The sequence below is a fragment of the Hippoglossus hippoglossus genome, chromosome 17 (assembly GCF_009819705.1).
Source record: "Hippoglossus hippoglossus isolate fHipHip1 chromosome 17, fHipHip1.pri, whole genome shotgun sequence".
NCBI lineage: Eukaryota > Metazoa > Chordata > Actinopteri > Pleuronectiformes > Pleuronectidae > Hippoglossus > Hippoglossus hippoglossus.
In genome coordinates, this window is record NC_047167.1 from 20,470,215 (window position 1) to 20,486,342 (window position 16,128).

At 43.2% G+C, this 16,128-nt stretch overlaps 1 protein-coding gene across 2 annotated transcripts in view; it reads right to left on the minus strand.

Moving 5' to 3' along the window:
• Nucleotides 1–1,570: 1,570 nt before the first annotated feature.
• ak5 (adenylate kinase 5) overlaps nucleotides 1,571–16,128 on the minus strand; it is a 47,899-nt gene continuing 33,341 nt past the window's right edge. The window contains exons 10-14 of one of the 2 annotated variants that reach the window (XM_034612520.1): nucleotides 15,232–15,276; nucleotides 8,790–8,953; nucleotides 3,144–3,266; nucleotides 2,566–2,766; nucleotides 1,571–2,209 (exon numbers count right to left, since the gene is read on the minus strand). In XM_034612520.1, coding sequence (XP_034468411.1) covers nucleotides 2,135–2,209; nucleotides 2,566–2,766; nucleotides 3,144–3,266; nucleotides 8,790–8,953; nucleotides 15,232–15,276 — 608 coding nt within the window. In that variant the 3' untranslated portion in view covers nucleotides 1,571–2,134. Of the gene's footprint in view, nucleotides 2,210–2,565; nucleotides 2,767–3,143; nucleotides 3,267–8,303; nucleotides 8,737–8,768; nucleotides 8,954–15,231; nucleotides 15,277–16,128 lie in introns of those variants that run through there. The other variant, XM_034612521.1, reaches the window with a different exon arrangement.

Sequence of the window (16,128 nt, forward strand, 5' to 3'; positions counted from 1 at the left end):
AATCATTTTGATGTGCCTCTGTGGCAACGACTTTTTTATGTTCGTATGAAAGTAATTTTTTAACCTCCAGGTGTCAATAGGATGTGAAATTGTTCAAAATCCTTAATTTCCTTTGTCTTTTCCCATTTATCCACCTCGTCCCTCTGGACCACTTCAGACGCTGTCGGATTAAAGGTGGAATTCAAATTGAATACTTAACAATTGTCACTTTAAAAAAAAAACATTATTTGAGCATCAAGCCTTTAACGATAGGACTGAGGTTAACTGAGCAAGGGGAATCGAACCTGCGGCTGCTGCAGGACTCGAGCCTCTGTTCACCCTCAATTAACTTTTATTTAATTTCAGCACCTTTTGTTGTGAGCTTGCCACCAGCAGATGGCGCTATCAGATCAACTGTGATCATTACTCTACACACACACACACACACACACACACACACACACACACACAGAGTTGTGCCTCCATGACTTCTGAGGACATTACATTGACTTGTGGGTCAATGACGTATAAGGATTTTCAACAGGCCAATTTTAAAATACAAAAAAAAGAAGAATATCTATTATAATTATTCAAACATTAGGAACGTTGTGTACACATAAAATCATATAAAAAATTATAAATATTTGATTTATGAGTTTTTGTAAATCTCATATTTTTGTTCTATAATGTCACCGTCCCCTTATTAAATGTAGTTAACAGACTTATTTTTCCAGTAAAGTGCATACAATTGATAAAAATTTAAGCCTACTGTATCAGTGATTAATATTTCAGCCACAGAAATTTTATATTTTACTTTAAATTTAATACAGGTCTTGGTATTATTATTAGACCTCCAAAATAAAGTACTTTATGTATATAAATCAAAACTCCCAATCTAGGACATATATCTATCATGTGAAACACTGGTCGCACCACATGATATCTTTCTAGTTCAGTCAAAATTTACAGGAACAGAATTGGCCACCTAAAGAAAACAAACTAGGTCAGCACAAAAGGTCACTATGAAATTTATAATCAAAATATATATGTTTAGAAATAACTTAAAATTCATAGTTATTTTGAGGTCATACCACATGATATGCAAATGTGGCGACTACATACCAGCTGTGAAAAAGGTAATTTTTTTTCCAAACTTGAGAGAGAGTTACAAACCTGTTGCTGCTTCCATGGCTCCTTGGCAAAATGGTTTATGATGCAACTTCCTGTCTTTGAACGGATTTCAACATCAAAGTCCCAAATTGGTTATTTCTTGATGGTCGCACCACCTGATATCATCGGACGAAGTTTGTCCCTAACCCTAACCCTCCTTAACTTAACCATAGTTACGACTTGCCTAACCCTTAACATTAAATGAATTTGACCTAAACCTAAGATAAGAAACATCTTTTATTCGTCCTAAATCTGACTCCAACTTCACCTTAACATGTATTTATCCACATTATGGGGACTTGAGTTTTGTGCTGGTGTAAACAGATGTAGGTCCCCACACACACACACGTGCACACACATGCACTCACACACCAAAGCACACACATGCACTCACACACCAAAGCACACTCAGAAATCCTGCGTTTAGCAAATGCACTGTCTTTATTGAATGTTAAACACCGGACTCCAACAAGCACTTGCACGATGAGCTTGGAAACATACAAATGCAAATATTTGTTTAATACTCTGCTCGTTATTCGCTGAATGCACAAAAGGCAGTTTAAGCTTGATTGTAATTCTTGCATGCTTGTCGCGATGGGACGCATGTTGCTGTGCATGAGAGCAGGGACGCACGCTGACACCTTCACCTCAGCTGGGAGCGCGCTCTCAGTCACAGCAGGGGGGGGGGGGGGTTCTCAGTGTCGGCCTCAGTCTGGCAGGTGGCAGCCGATCTTGAGGGAGAGAGAGAAACGATGCAGGGAGGTGAAGCAGGACGTGACGGCCGGGTGCTTCGAGAGGGAGGTTTCACTGATCAGGTGATACATGCATACCACCGGAGGTCAATGAGCGTATGTGTCTGGTGGAGGTGTGAGGTGATGTGGGCAGAGGGAGGGGGGGGGGGTCCAGAGGTTGCAGAGTCGAGGGGTGGTGGTGGTGGGGGGGGGGGGGGGGGGGGCAGGCAGTTGTTCTGAGGAAATGGTAGAAATCAGAAGGTGGAGGAGGAGTCCATCGCCTGGCAGATCTGAGCGAACACTTCATCCGGCGACCGCTCGGCATCGACCTGCAGACGGAGACAAACAGGCTGAGGACGGGTTCTTTCAAAAACCATGACTGTCTTCACATGAGGCCGGGAGAGACACACACACTCTGTCACACACACACACACACACACACACTCTGACACCTGATGTGGCATTTAAACGTTCAAACAGCTCATTTCAAAGGGAAAGTCACCACCAACCAGAACCTGTGTGATTATCTCCTGACCCTCGTGTGGGAGGAACAGCAGCGAACAGACACTGAATGCACAGCGAGTTTAAAACAGTGTAATCTCTACAAACACATTCTAGATGGAACAAGGTAGGTTTCTGTTTCCGTGCACATAAACCTCCATATGATTTCTCTCTCTCCTGTTACCGTGTGCAGGAGCCTCTTGTGTTGGTAGTGGGCAGCCACCGCCTGGCTGTGGGTGCAGAAGCTCTCGGCCGCCCGCTGCGTGGCGTCCTCTCTGTCTGAGCCGGGAGGGAGGCCGGAGCCGGATGTGCCGCGGCACCGCACACGACTGGACATGGTGTCGGGGGAGCAGGTGAGCAGGAGAACGGCACTGGGTTCACCCATCTGCAGCGAGGAGGAGGAGAACGTAAAGTCTGTTAAAGCAAAGAACTCCAGGCTCCATCTGTCGCTGTCATGTTGCCCATCTGTGTAATTGTGTGTGTGTGTGCGTGTGTGCGTGTGTGCGTGTGTACACTTCAGTTTTCTTCACTACCAAACACGTCTTTGTCGTTCTCAACACATCCTTTGTTTGTCTCCCCTGTTTTAACACTATGACTCACACTGATGTCACAGCCTCAAGTCAAACACGTTTTCAGATTCTTCTCCTCCTGACTTTCTCTCTTCACTTTTTCCTCATGTAAGATTTTGGGTGAACGAGACTTCAACACGTGTTTGATGGTGGAGAGGCTTTTTATTTCATGTCTGTCAGCGCGGCCTTTGACCTTTGCTTCGTACTCCTCCGCCTGTCTCAGGTCTCTGGGAAAGCTGCTGATCACGAGGCCTTTCCCCTGCCGCTGCTGTCCTGGCGACGCCACCGCTTCACACAGCAGCTCCAGCAGAATGTCCTGGACAAAAAACACACACACGCAGAAGAAGCATATATTAATACTTATAGAAAAGCAGGAATATTCATGTCTTTGTGTTTAACATTCATGTGAAGGTTGGATTAGAAACAGGACTCAGCGGTCAGGTCCAGAGGCCTGAGGGGTCAGGACGCCCTGAACCACAGCCTCTGTCGGGGAGTTACTGTTGATAGTTCTTGTTGGAAAGTCAATCAAACAGCCACGAGAGACAGAAAACAAGGAGTAACGACGACAAAGAGACGCTAAAGGAGGAAAAAGGAGGCACGAAACTTAGATGCAGTCGACCTCCAGGAGACATAATATGACCGAAATTTGCACGACTACTGTTGTTCTGACGTGGACTTATATATAATAATCTTAATATAATCATTTCCATCTATTACAGCCATCTTTGGAGACTCAAAGCTGTTGTTGCATTCAGTCGACACACTCAATGTTCAGCTGAGCATCAGAAACAAGCACAGCAGGTCTGTTGGTTTATGCAACAGCAGCTTCCTATAGTTTCCTGTTATTCACATTGAAATTGCTGCTCTGGTCTCTAACACATGTTTATCTGCTGTTTATCAAACATGACTTTTGTCAGCAGGAAAAATTCCCAGCGAGGAAGTTTATATTAGACGATGAACACAAAACTGTTACGACCTTATCTAAAGCAAGATCGGATTAAACTGAGTATTTGTGATGGACTCTACCAAAACCTGGACTCAAACCTGGACTCAAACCTGGACTGAACCTGGACTGAACCTGTTCTGAAACCTGGGCTGCCGAAGCTGCATCGAATCACGTGTCGCTCTCACACACACACACACACACACACACACACACACACACACACACACACACACACACACACAGGGGAAAGAACAGCCTCCACCACCTCTGATGCTTCGACACATTAAATATTAAAGCTTCTTGTTGTTTGTCCTCAGCACAGACGGCCGAGCTGAGAGTCGACTCCACGTCTGCATCGTGACACAGAGACCACACGCTCTGGTTCATGTACTAAAGTCTTACATGTTACATGTTCTTCTCCGTGTGCAGACATGCAAACTGCTCACATGCGTCCAGACGGGAGGCCGACGGTCGGCGGGGGGGGCTTTCACTTGACAGGGGGAATAATAAATTGCGCTCTCTGTGTTGCCAGGCAACTGAACGGTAACATTCTACTGAGTCCAACTTTCACCGAGTCGATTTTATGGCTCCGCGCTCGGCACTGAGGTGCATGTACCAGCGGTTCATCTCACTCTGTGATGAAACCCTCAACTCTGATGTGGGTGTTTCACTTTATTACAGGAGCTTATTTTAATGTGTCCTGTTGTAAACCTGGTGAGGTGCACTTAAATAATCCCAGCGTGGGATTACTCATCGTGCTTTAAATCACGCTCTCTCTCTCTCTCTCCCTCTCCCTCTCTCTCTCTCTCTCTCTCCCTCTCCCTCTCTCTCTCTCTCTCTCTCTCTCTCCTCCCTCTCTCTCTCTCTCTCTCTCTCTCTCTCCCTCTCCCTCTCCCTCTCTCTCTCTCTCTCTCTCTCTCTCTCTCTCCCTCTCTCTCTCTCTCTCTCTCTCCCTCTCCCTCTCTCTCTCTCTCTCTCTCCCTCTCCCTCTCTCTCTCTCTCTCTCTCTCTCTCCCTCTCTCTCTCTCTCTCTCTCTCTCTCTCTCCCTCTCCCTCTCTCTCTCTCTCTCTCTCTCTCTCTCTCTCTCCCTCTCTCTCTCTCTCTCTCTCTCTCTCTCTCTCCCTCTCTCTCTCTCTCTCTCACTGTCTCACTCACACACATAAAAGTAAGCGTTTGGCAGCGAGCGCATTGGGACATGACCTTAATGTGCTGTAAGGAGCTTAGACAGCTGAGCCTGGCATGAAAACCACTGGGTTGGTGCGTGGGCGTCTTTATGTGTCTTGTGTTTAGTTGCATGCTTCACTTTTTAATCTTGAAATGATGGAGCGCCTGAAGGTCGGAGCTAGTTTTCTATTGTTGTATCTATTGGTTTGGAGCAGAAAAGACAAAAAACATACCTGTTTTAAACATTTACTTTCTCACATACTTTATAGATTTGTGCTGCAGGAGATTGGAAGAGAAAATCTATTTCGTGCGGCTCGAAAGATTGAAAAAACGAATTCAGGAGAATGAAAAGTGACATTTCTTTCTACTTTCCAGGATTAATCCACAATCACTGAGAGGTTTTCAGATGGAAGGAGACGTCTGTCGGCCTCCTGGACCGACAGCGAGGGATGGACGGACGAGATCGAAGCACAGCAGCTTGTTTTGCTCCGGTTTAAACACGTTGCTTCGCAGCTTGTGTCAAATGAAGAGAAGGATGTAAGTGACGACGTCCAAACATTCAAACGTCAGCGTTTAATTCATTTTCACTGTTTCTCAGCTCACGTTTGTCTATTTCTTCGAAGAGACAGAACCACATCTCACTGAGTCCCTGAGCCTCCTCATGAGCCTCCTAATGTGCCTCACTAAACACTGGCAGTAAAAACACATTAAATAAAATATGTTCCTCTCGTTACCGGCGGCACTAAAGCATCAACTCCCCCATCTTTAACGAACGGGGAATCATTAAACCAAAGAAACATTTAACTAAATAAAAAGTAACTAAAGTTCTAGTAAAAAACATATTTTCTGTGTATTGATTTTAACAGGAATCTCTAAGATAGACATTTAAAATGTTAACATTCAGTTATTATGGAACAACGTTACTATTCGTCATGTTTGCCAGTATTTTCTCTCTGTATTTGGTCTCCTCCACCTCCTGAGGGAAGAATCCGGCTCTTCAGCTGCTAAATGCTTCTCTGTGTTCACCAGCTCATCTTTGATTGTGTCTGTTCAGCAGGAAGCAGAAAACAACGCTGCGAGTGGCGACTGAGTATTTTTACATTTTGTCGTTCTGCTGCTTTGCTACGTTTTTCCACTCGATGGATCTGAACCGGTCTCGTCTCTTCTCTCTCTCTCTGAGGCGACCGGACGATCCAGCTGCTGCTGCAGGTTAAAACGAAGCGAGGGAGGAGGGTCACGCACCCAAACCTGCTGACGTGTCGTTTTGAGCTGTTGTAGAAATGTGTGTCAGCTGCTTCTGTGGTTTCTATCAGTTTTTTTGAGTTCATAACATTTACATAACAGACTGAGAAGAAGGTTTAAAGTTCAGCTGACAGAATTTACAGCTCAGAAAACAGGATGAGCAAACTGCACGAGGACTGACGGTATGTGGCCATCTGCACTTTGTCAGATTCTAATACTGAAGGACAGCTCAGATCTGGTGATAACAGAACAAACTGTTGTAAACTTTCAGTACGACTCATCTGCCAGGCCTCCCTGATGCATCTGGTGTTTGTTACACCTGCCTTGATGGTCCCGACCTTCAGACTTTTTAGTTTAGTCCAGATAACAGATGTGAAATGTTCCTCAGATCGCTGCTCGGACTGGAGATAGTCCGAGCAGAAGAGGTCGTTGTTTGTAGTCGAGTCTTTACTCCGCTCCCTCAACTACAAAACCAAAACTAACCGGATCAAATGCAAACAAAGTAAGAAAGACATGAACTTTGGTTCAGACTTCAACCGCCTCCAGAAAAACCTTCCAGAATGAACAACACTCCTATAGTGAAGAATTTAGGTCATGACTCTGAGCTCTGGACTCATGAACACTAAAGAACATTTGGATTTTCTGTGTGACTCTTTAGATCATGATCACTATCTTGTTTTTCCTTGTGTTTTGTGTGGTTGTTCCACCCTGAGTTCTCCTTTGTCCTGCTTTATTTTGAAATTTCCCTGCTAGAGTCTCTCGCTTTATTTCTTATCTCGCAATTATCCAGTTACCCCCTTGTGATCGTCTGCTCTTCATAATGTCTTTCACCTGTCTTCCATCGTCCCTGCCTCCCTTGTTCATATCGTCCCTGTGTGTCTCTTTGTCTTGGTCACTTCCTCTTGTTCCACCTCAGTTGTGTGTTCCAGCCTTTTCCAGTTTCCTAGTGTTTCTCTGCAGGTTGATTATTGAACATTGTTTTTTTGTCCCTTTCCAACAGGCAGCTCAACGTCCTGTGGATCAAACTAATTAAAAAGACACCTTTGTTTTTCACCTGTCATCTCCACAGGTAGAACTGTGTGGACACCGGCAGGTTGTTTGTTCGCTGTGGGTCCGGAGGAGGGAGGGAGGTGTTTTTGTTCTTTACTGTAAATGAACTGTTTCTCATTTCACCCGCTGAGTTCTAATGTAGAAATCTCAGCATGAGGACGTTTTCATTAGATCCCTGATTTTTATTAACAACCTCATCAGCCCCCTGCTGACAGACCAACACGTCCAGCACATTGTGTTCTGTTCTCTAATGTGGCGGCAATATTTGTTGGCAGTGGCCCCACACTGATTATTTCCTGTATTTTTTTTTTAATAACTCGTTTTACCTTTTTAAAAAGAATATTGGAACTACTTTGATTGATTTAGATCAAAATCGTTCCTGATAAAAAGAATCCTGTGAGGATTTGCTGCTTTTCTTTGTCCAACACTGAAGATCTTTGTGCTTCTCTTCTGTTTTCTCATCTATTTAAAACATCCTGGTCCGTGGGAATTTATTATCACAGACTCTCTTTTTCCCATTGCTACGATGAATCTTAATGAGGTTCGGTGTTAGCTGCGAATCTCCTGTGAAAACGTCTGCGGGAATGAAGCTGCATCTGGCCCCAGGCGAAAGTCGACTCCCCGGTCCGATGAACATGTTCACGTCTCCTCAGAAAACCTGTTCTCCTCTCACAGGGTTTGGAGTCTGGATAATTTATCTGGTTCACAAAATGAATTCTCTGGTTCCAGAGGCCGTTTTTTTTAAACTCACCTGAATGTATAAAAACATTTGAACGCCCCTCTATTCATATAATTGGCAGGAAGCAATGTTATATAGCACGTAGGACGTTTTATCTGTCATCTACTCTTCATCTGCCTCTGTCTGTCATCAAACAAGATCTGGTTTTTAAAATGAATATTCTGTCGGCTCTGTTTACTGCTCAGTTCTCGCCGCTGTCTTGTTTTTTTGCGCTGCTGTACCCAGAGATCACCTGTCAATCACAAAGTGTGGGTGGCGGAGCTGCGGCGTCGTGATTCTTTCATTTTCTCTTCCGGGCTCGGTGGCATTTCACATTCTGCGCTTGTTCTTAAAAACCCAAACAAACCATTTTTGACTTTACATCCCGTCTTCTCTAAATATATCCACTGACATTTGGAAAATCACATTTCTGGAACAGAAGGTAAAATTATCAGTAAAATGCAGAGTTGGGTTTGGTGAAAATATGATGTCAAATATATTAGATTTTTCCAGTCCCTTGTATTCTCTTGTAGAAAAACATATTTATGATTCTAAAATATTTCTTTTCCTGTCCAGAGTCGATTCATGTCTGAAGGCAGGTTATGAATTTTGCGTCACGTTGTCATTATGACCAACGTCTTGGGTTGACGACCACTTGTCTCGTGATCCAACGTTAGCAACATAAACCTCCACAGTGGAACCCGACTCCCTCACTGACCTTGGGCAGCTGCTCTCCTCTCTCCAGGACGTCCTGCAGGTGGCGTCCTCTGCCACTGCGAGTCTGCAGCTCGCTACACAGCAGGTCACCCAGGGTCATGTGACGCAGGCCGAACCTTTCCTCCATCCGCTGGCACTGGACCGACTTCCCTGAGCCTGGACCACCTGAGAACACACACACACACAGACACACAAACACACACACACAAACACAAACAGGGATCAGTCCATCGTCACATAGGAAATCACTGAGGCAGAGCTCAGGGTGAGGAGAGCGTCAGGAGGAAATTAAGAGGTGAGAAGAAGTGCACGGGAGACGAAGACAATAACAAATAGATGATGCGTGTGTGTGTCTGTGTGTGTGATTGTGTGTTTGTGCCTGTGTGTCTGTGTGAGTGAGTGTGTGTTTGTGCCTGTGTGTGTGTGTGTTTGATCATTTGACTCACGTTGTTTGAATCTTATCAGTTCACATTCTGCTTCTTAATTTGTTTTGTTTTTATTGATTATCTGTTTCAATTCTAAAACAGAATGTCTTAATTCTTTTAAACATCCACTGAACATTCACAAAGTAAATCAAGTGTTTACTAAATAAAGACAATAAAAACATATAAAGAGCAAACAGGTGGATAAAAGAAAAGAAGAGATAATAGATAAAGATCCATCTGGAGCAGACACACAAACGCTGAGGGGCATGTGGTATTATCAGGCATCTGTGTGTGTGTGTGTGTGTGTGTGTGTGTGTGTGTGTGTGTGTGTGTGGCAGTGACTAACAGAGGAAAGCACACAGACGAAGAGAGAGAGAGAGAGAGAGAGAGAGAGTAAAATACAATCAGCTCTAATGTGAATGAAGGAAAATTAAACCCAGGCTGCTCGTTTGAACTGTAATTTGCAGTGATACAAGAATCAGAGTTAAACAGGAGGAGAGGGAGGAGAAGGAAGAGAAGGAGGAGAGGGAGGAGAAGGAGGAGAAGGAAGAGAAGGAGGAGAAGGAGGAAAAGGAGGAGAGGGAGGAGAGGGAGGAGAAGGAGGAGAAGGAGGAAAAGGAGGAGAAGGAGGAGAAGGAGGAGAGGGAGGAGAGCTGCAGAGACGGATTCATGTCTGTCAGCACGACACAGTTAACAAAGAGAGATCAACTCAGACTGGAGACAATATACGACCTCATCTCTCTCTCTAAACTGGGAACACTGGGAGGATGGTCCCCAGTCTGTGGCCACAAAGCATGAAGCACACTCACCGAATGAATTATTAACTGAATTGCTTGATTCAGTTTTTATTAAATTTGAATCTCGTATATAATTACGCCCATTGGCTTAAACGAAAAAGGAAGAAGAACAACTCAAGCAGCTTTCAATTTAAAAATGTCCAACTGTCATTATAAGAATTCATAAATAATACAAGAAAAACCTGGATAGAAACTAATTAACCATCTAAACCAAGAGGCCTTAACCATGAAAACCAACTCCAGACCAAAAGAACATAAAAGTATGTGGACAGTATACTTTGGGTCTTATTCACAGTGTGTGATAACAAATGCATTGCAACTGAGAAGTACTTTATCAACTGATGAGTCAATTTAATGAAACACTTAATAAGATACTACAGTAAAAACACGGTGATCTAAAACTTATCTCGTATCCCTGAAAAGTCCCAAACTCAAACTGTTGCTCACCATGATAAACGTATATGAGAACACACACACACACACACACACACACACACACACACACACACACACACACACACACACACACACACACACACACACACACAGCAGAGACTCGTTGGGTCTGTATCTTGTTCGACGGCCGTGCTCTGAAGTCTGCAGGTGAGTTATCTCAGGTTAACGGCGCCACTCGGCCACGGAGCAGTGGGAGGCGGTGATTCATCATCCTCCACCAGCCTGCAGCTCTGTAATAAAGCTCAGCATGTGCCTCATATTCATCAGCGTGCTGCTCCAGTCGGGGAGTCGCTGCCCTCAGCCCGTCTTCAAAAAACAAATGTCCTCACCGCCCCAAGTCAGAGGAGGGCCAGAGGAAATCGAGGAGGGGGGGGGGGGGGGTTGATGCATTCATTCATTGAACATTCAACGAATTCATTTCACCAGCTTCAAAATGCTCCTCACGCCTCCACACCTCCACTCACAGAAAGTAATCCTCTGCTGCGCCACACTTCTGCCAGGAAGGAAGATAATGACCCACCCGGCCCGAGGCTGAAACCCCGAGACGCTTGTTAGTGACTCTTCAAATTAGAGGAATCCAACTCAAACCTGCAGTAGGAACAGATCTGTGGGTCAAGTCACTTTGCTCTGTGAGACCCTGTGAAATCTGGATCAGCTCCAGAGGCTGTTTATTCTAACAAAACTCTTCTCATCTCTGGTTTGCTTCTTGCAAATTGAATTTTTCTAATGGATTAAAAAATACAATATAAACAGGATAATGTGTTAATTCTGTTGTTTCTTTCTATATTCACATCGCTGTTGTAGAAACGTTTCTTTACTGAAGATTGAATTGCGACTCAGGTGTTTTTGTGCTGCATCTAAACTGATAAAAACTGTAAATTGGCAAATTCAAATTCAAATGAATTCATATTCCCATCCAGTTCTATCATGAATATCATGTTTAATGCAACGAGATGATGCACAGGTGTCACACGTCTGTTTGTAATGTACTTTGTCACGTTATGATTTTATCAATACGCCAACTTGTCCACCTCAGGAAGTATCAGAAAACCTTTTTGAACATCCAGCTTATAATGTTTTAGATCTTTATGGTTTCAGATTTATGACAGAAGGGAAATTGTAAATCTGTACTTTTTGTCGAAAAGGTTAGAAAACCTAAAGAGAGAAAGAGTGCAGCAGGTTTTGTGTTGAGCAAAGGCAGATGTTTGCTTTGTGCCGAGCAGCCTCTAGTTCTCAGGCAGGTGCAGGATGAGATTTGAGAAGCTGAGCAGCTCACAGCTCTGTGACAGATGGAATTTATCAGAGAGCGACGGAGCAGCCGACAGTGGTGAAGATGAAAAACACGAAACGAGGCAAAGAAGAGCAGAGGAGCAGTAATTTCATTTGTGTATTCAGCCCGACTGCATAACTCCATCCTCCTCGAGGTTTCAGCAGGTAAGAGTCAAATCAGACCAAATGACAGAAGAGCTGCAGAGGAAACCTCCACTAATTGAGACGCTCAGTTATTCACATCAGCTTCAGGCGATGGAACTTCAGAACTTTTCACTGAGGTCACGTTAAATCATTTCTCAGATAATGTTTCATCATCAGATCGTCTGTTGACCGATTGAAACAGATCGTTACCTCGATTAAAATGAAAGGTCAGAGGCTCGAAAACAGCTGGAAACCTTTGGAACAATGTGAGTCTACAACTCAACAAACACAAACAGAAGATCCAGTTGTTTTTAGACAATTTGATGGAAAAGTCACATATTACACTTTTAAATGATGAATGATTTTAGTCTATAAAATCATTTTTATCTGATTAACCATTAAATGAACATTTAACCGGTTGATATTATGTGTATTTGATTATTGAACAAATTTTACGTGCCCTAATAATAATAATATCTTAATTTGTAGACCCAATTAAGTTCCAGCGTGCTTTAACTGGGCAGCAAAAATAAAATACAAATAATAATAAGATGATATTAAATCCTTGTGATGAATTGCATCATTAGAATCTTCTTCGTTGCTCAAATGAGTTTTGCTTCTTCATAATTATCTAACACAATTACACTGAAGTGCCCGATTTCCACTGCATCAACACAAAACAACTGACTCTCAGCAGGTCAATTTGAGTCCGATTCCGAGGATAGAAATGTTAATTTTGCACGGCGGAGGTGGGGGGGGGGCAGAGGAGAGGGAGAGGGAGGTGAGAGAGGAGCAGTGGGACGAGAACATGAAGAGGAGAACGCCAACAGAGAGAAGAGGAAATAAAGAAGGAGCTAAAAGCAGAGACACAGTGAAGCCTCACATTAGCATTTCCCTCCGGCTCCGACGCTGCGTTTCACTGCTGCAGAGCAAACGCTTCCACTTCTCCAGGTTTCACAGTCACAACTCTCCTCTTCCAACTTTTAATCAAAGCACTTTGAGAACTTTTAATTCAAACTGACTGTCATTAATTATTACAGGAGCAGGAGCTCAAAATTCAAGAAAATAGCCCGAGAGGTGACACAGGATTGATCATAGGTTCAACTCCCTGTTCTCACACACGACCTCCTCAGATAAAAGTGTGTAAAAGCTCCAGGTTCATTTTCTAAATAAGGCTGAGACACAGCAGAGGTGTGTAATCAGTATAAAGGGAACACACTCAATAAATAACCTTTGAGAAGGTGAAGCTTTAGTGTTTGTGAAAAATAGAGACTTGGTGAAAACCGGATGTTATTTAACTTTGGTTTCTCCGTCCTGTCTTCAGTTAGTAGACGCTGCCTCATCGTGCTCTTACAGCACTGATCACGTGTGTGATGCCGTCGTGAGGATTATGACTCAGGAGGTAGAGAGGGTTGTCCACAGACCAGAATCCCGGTGGTTTGATCCTCAACTCTGGGTGTGTACAATTTGGTGCTGCTCAAAATAAAAATCCTGAACTAGCAGATTGAAGTGTGTTTCACAAGGGGTGGGATTCTTTTCAGCCGCTGTACGATAACAACATAGACAGATGGATACTTTAGTGATCCAGAGGGAAATTTGGGCATCGAGTAAAACACAACACAGTCAAACACAAGAGCGCAAGAATAATATAATAATAAAAAAGTCAAGAAAAACCAGGCTAGAAATCTGTAGCCACCACCAATGTGCAGCTGAGATAATATGTATCTTCAATAGTTTTAGAACAATGTTCAAATAAACACGACGTATCTGGTGCAGAATTTAATGGGACTGTCGGACCTCGGTGGAGAAATGTGCTCAGCCTGTAGTTTCTACCGGCTCATCCACCTGAAATGAATCTGTCTCCCTCGTGTTCACGTTCCCCTGCTGTCAGTGTGCTGCTGCTCAGCCACAGCACCCCCCCCCCCCCACACACACACACACACCCCCCTCACTGCCTCCAGCGCTCTGCCACTCATCCAGGGGAAACTCTGCAAACTCCGGTGCAGGGACTCTGAGTGTAATTTAGTTGTCAGCACCTTTTTTGTTATTCCAGTTCGGCTCTTGCACTTTTGCTTTGTCTATTGTAAACCCTCTTCTTATTTACGTCACGTCTCTCCACCTGTGCTGCACATTGAGTCCTGCGTCTTTTAAAAAAACAGAACAGCAGTTTGATGAAGTGACGGAACGTACGACACAGGAAAGTTTACAAAAATCAGTCGACAGTAACTCACTATACGATCAAATCTAGGGCTGACTCCGTGAATAGTTTCATTAAGTGGAGAACATTACACAGCAGTTGTTATTCACACCAGTTCTTCTCCTGCTGTGAAATGTCAACGAGTCTAACATTAAGTCCTTGGGTCTCTTGAAAGGAGCTTTATAAATTCAAGCTATTATTATTATTATTATTAAAAAGGCCTGTAGGTGAATGTACACAGATATCTTTGTGTTTCTAATTATGTCATTAACTTGTTCCAAGCCAATGATGTGACACATTTGAATTGTTGCAGTGCAGAGGTGGAGTTTGTCAAATAGTCTTAATTAATTCAAAACCCCAACATATTCAGTTATCAGTGATATAAAGCAGAAATAATAACCACACGAAATAAACAAAATTACTTCTGATTTTCTATTGATGTAAAACTGTATTAAATAATCAACCCGGTCTCTGTTTCTGAAAAGCAGCAGTGTTTACTCTCTGTGAATTTACCGTTCACACATTCAGAGCTCAGCCCCGACAGAGGAGAGACAGTATCTGTAAATCACAAAGAGGTGCAGGCAAGAGGACGCCTGCACACTGACTCTGAATTTATTTAAATGAGGTTAAAAACCGTCCAACCTGACAAAGCGAATGCAGCAATTATTTCAAGACATATCTGAAGAATAACAGTGAATACCTATGATAAGTAACCATTAAAACTTTGCCTTTAAAACCTTTTGTATTGAAAAAAATCTAATTAAATGTATCGCTAATTTTACGTCAGTTTTACACGTTCAGTTGCTTCCATTCTCTTCTCTCAACAATCCGAGTAACTCTACTTAAAAAGTAGAACAACTTTTAAATTAACTTCCCCTCCGACGCCGGAAACAAGCGAGACCCTGTAACCACAGACATCTGTCGACCTCCTTCAGGCGACGCAGCTTTTTCATCAGTCTGAGTCTGTGCAGAAAAATATCAGAGCAGCTGACGAGTGTTATGTCTGTGTCTGTTTCAGTGTAAAAGAATGAGACGAGTTACAGTCAGCAGCTGCTCAGTATTATTCCGTGTATGCGTGTGTATGCATGCGTGCACGTGTGTGTATGTCTGTGTGCGTGTGTGTCTGTGTGCGTGTGTGTGTGCACATTTACGTACCAATCATGAAGATGACCTTTGGTTTCCTGTGTTCTGTGCTATAACCTGTCAGAGGAAAGAGAACCTGAGATTAACACGCGCTGCAGATCAACACACACCAGGCATGACGTGCGGCTCATGAACACGTGCACACGCACATGTGTAATTGCAATGGTCTTATTTAATTTCATTGACTTTATGTAGTTTTTAATATAATTAGTTGCATTTGAGCATCTCCCTTTATATCGGTCTGTTGTTGTTGGGTTTTATAAACAGCTATTTTTCCTTGTAAACTTCTACGTGACAGGAAAGTTAAACTTCTACTCGGTACAAGTGTGAAAACAAAAGGTCGAGGTAATAACTGACCTGTTTTCCCTCTAATTTACATATATATGACATTTCTTGTAGTAAACAGTCTCTGAGAATTTGGCATTTCCCGGAACTATCACATATTCAATATTAGTTTTTTCAGTTTTTATATTATTGTCAAATCAACATCTTTGGATTTCTGATTCTTAGTCGGAAAAAAACCAGCCACGTGAGGACATCAGCTTGAGATGTGGTGAAGAGCATTTTTCTGTATTGTTTTGACATACTAATTCATTAACCAAAACATTTGATGGTAGATTAATCAGTGATGAAAGTCATTAGTCACAAATAGAAGTGGCCCAGTGGCTGCCAATCAAACCACAGGACGCCCGACACCAGTTTAATTTTGACCAGTGAGGAGAGAGTGACGGTTCTCATTGTATTTCATGTAAGAAACACGGCTTATGTAAATCTGCAGATTTTTCTCTTGTAATCAGATGGTCCTCTTCCTCCTCCTCCTCCTCCTCCTCCTCCTCCTCCTCCTCCTCCTCCTCTCTTTGCTCTGCTGCTGCAGTTCACTGACGAGATAAACATCAGATCTAACTGAGA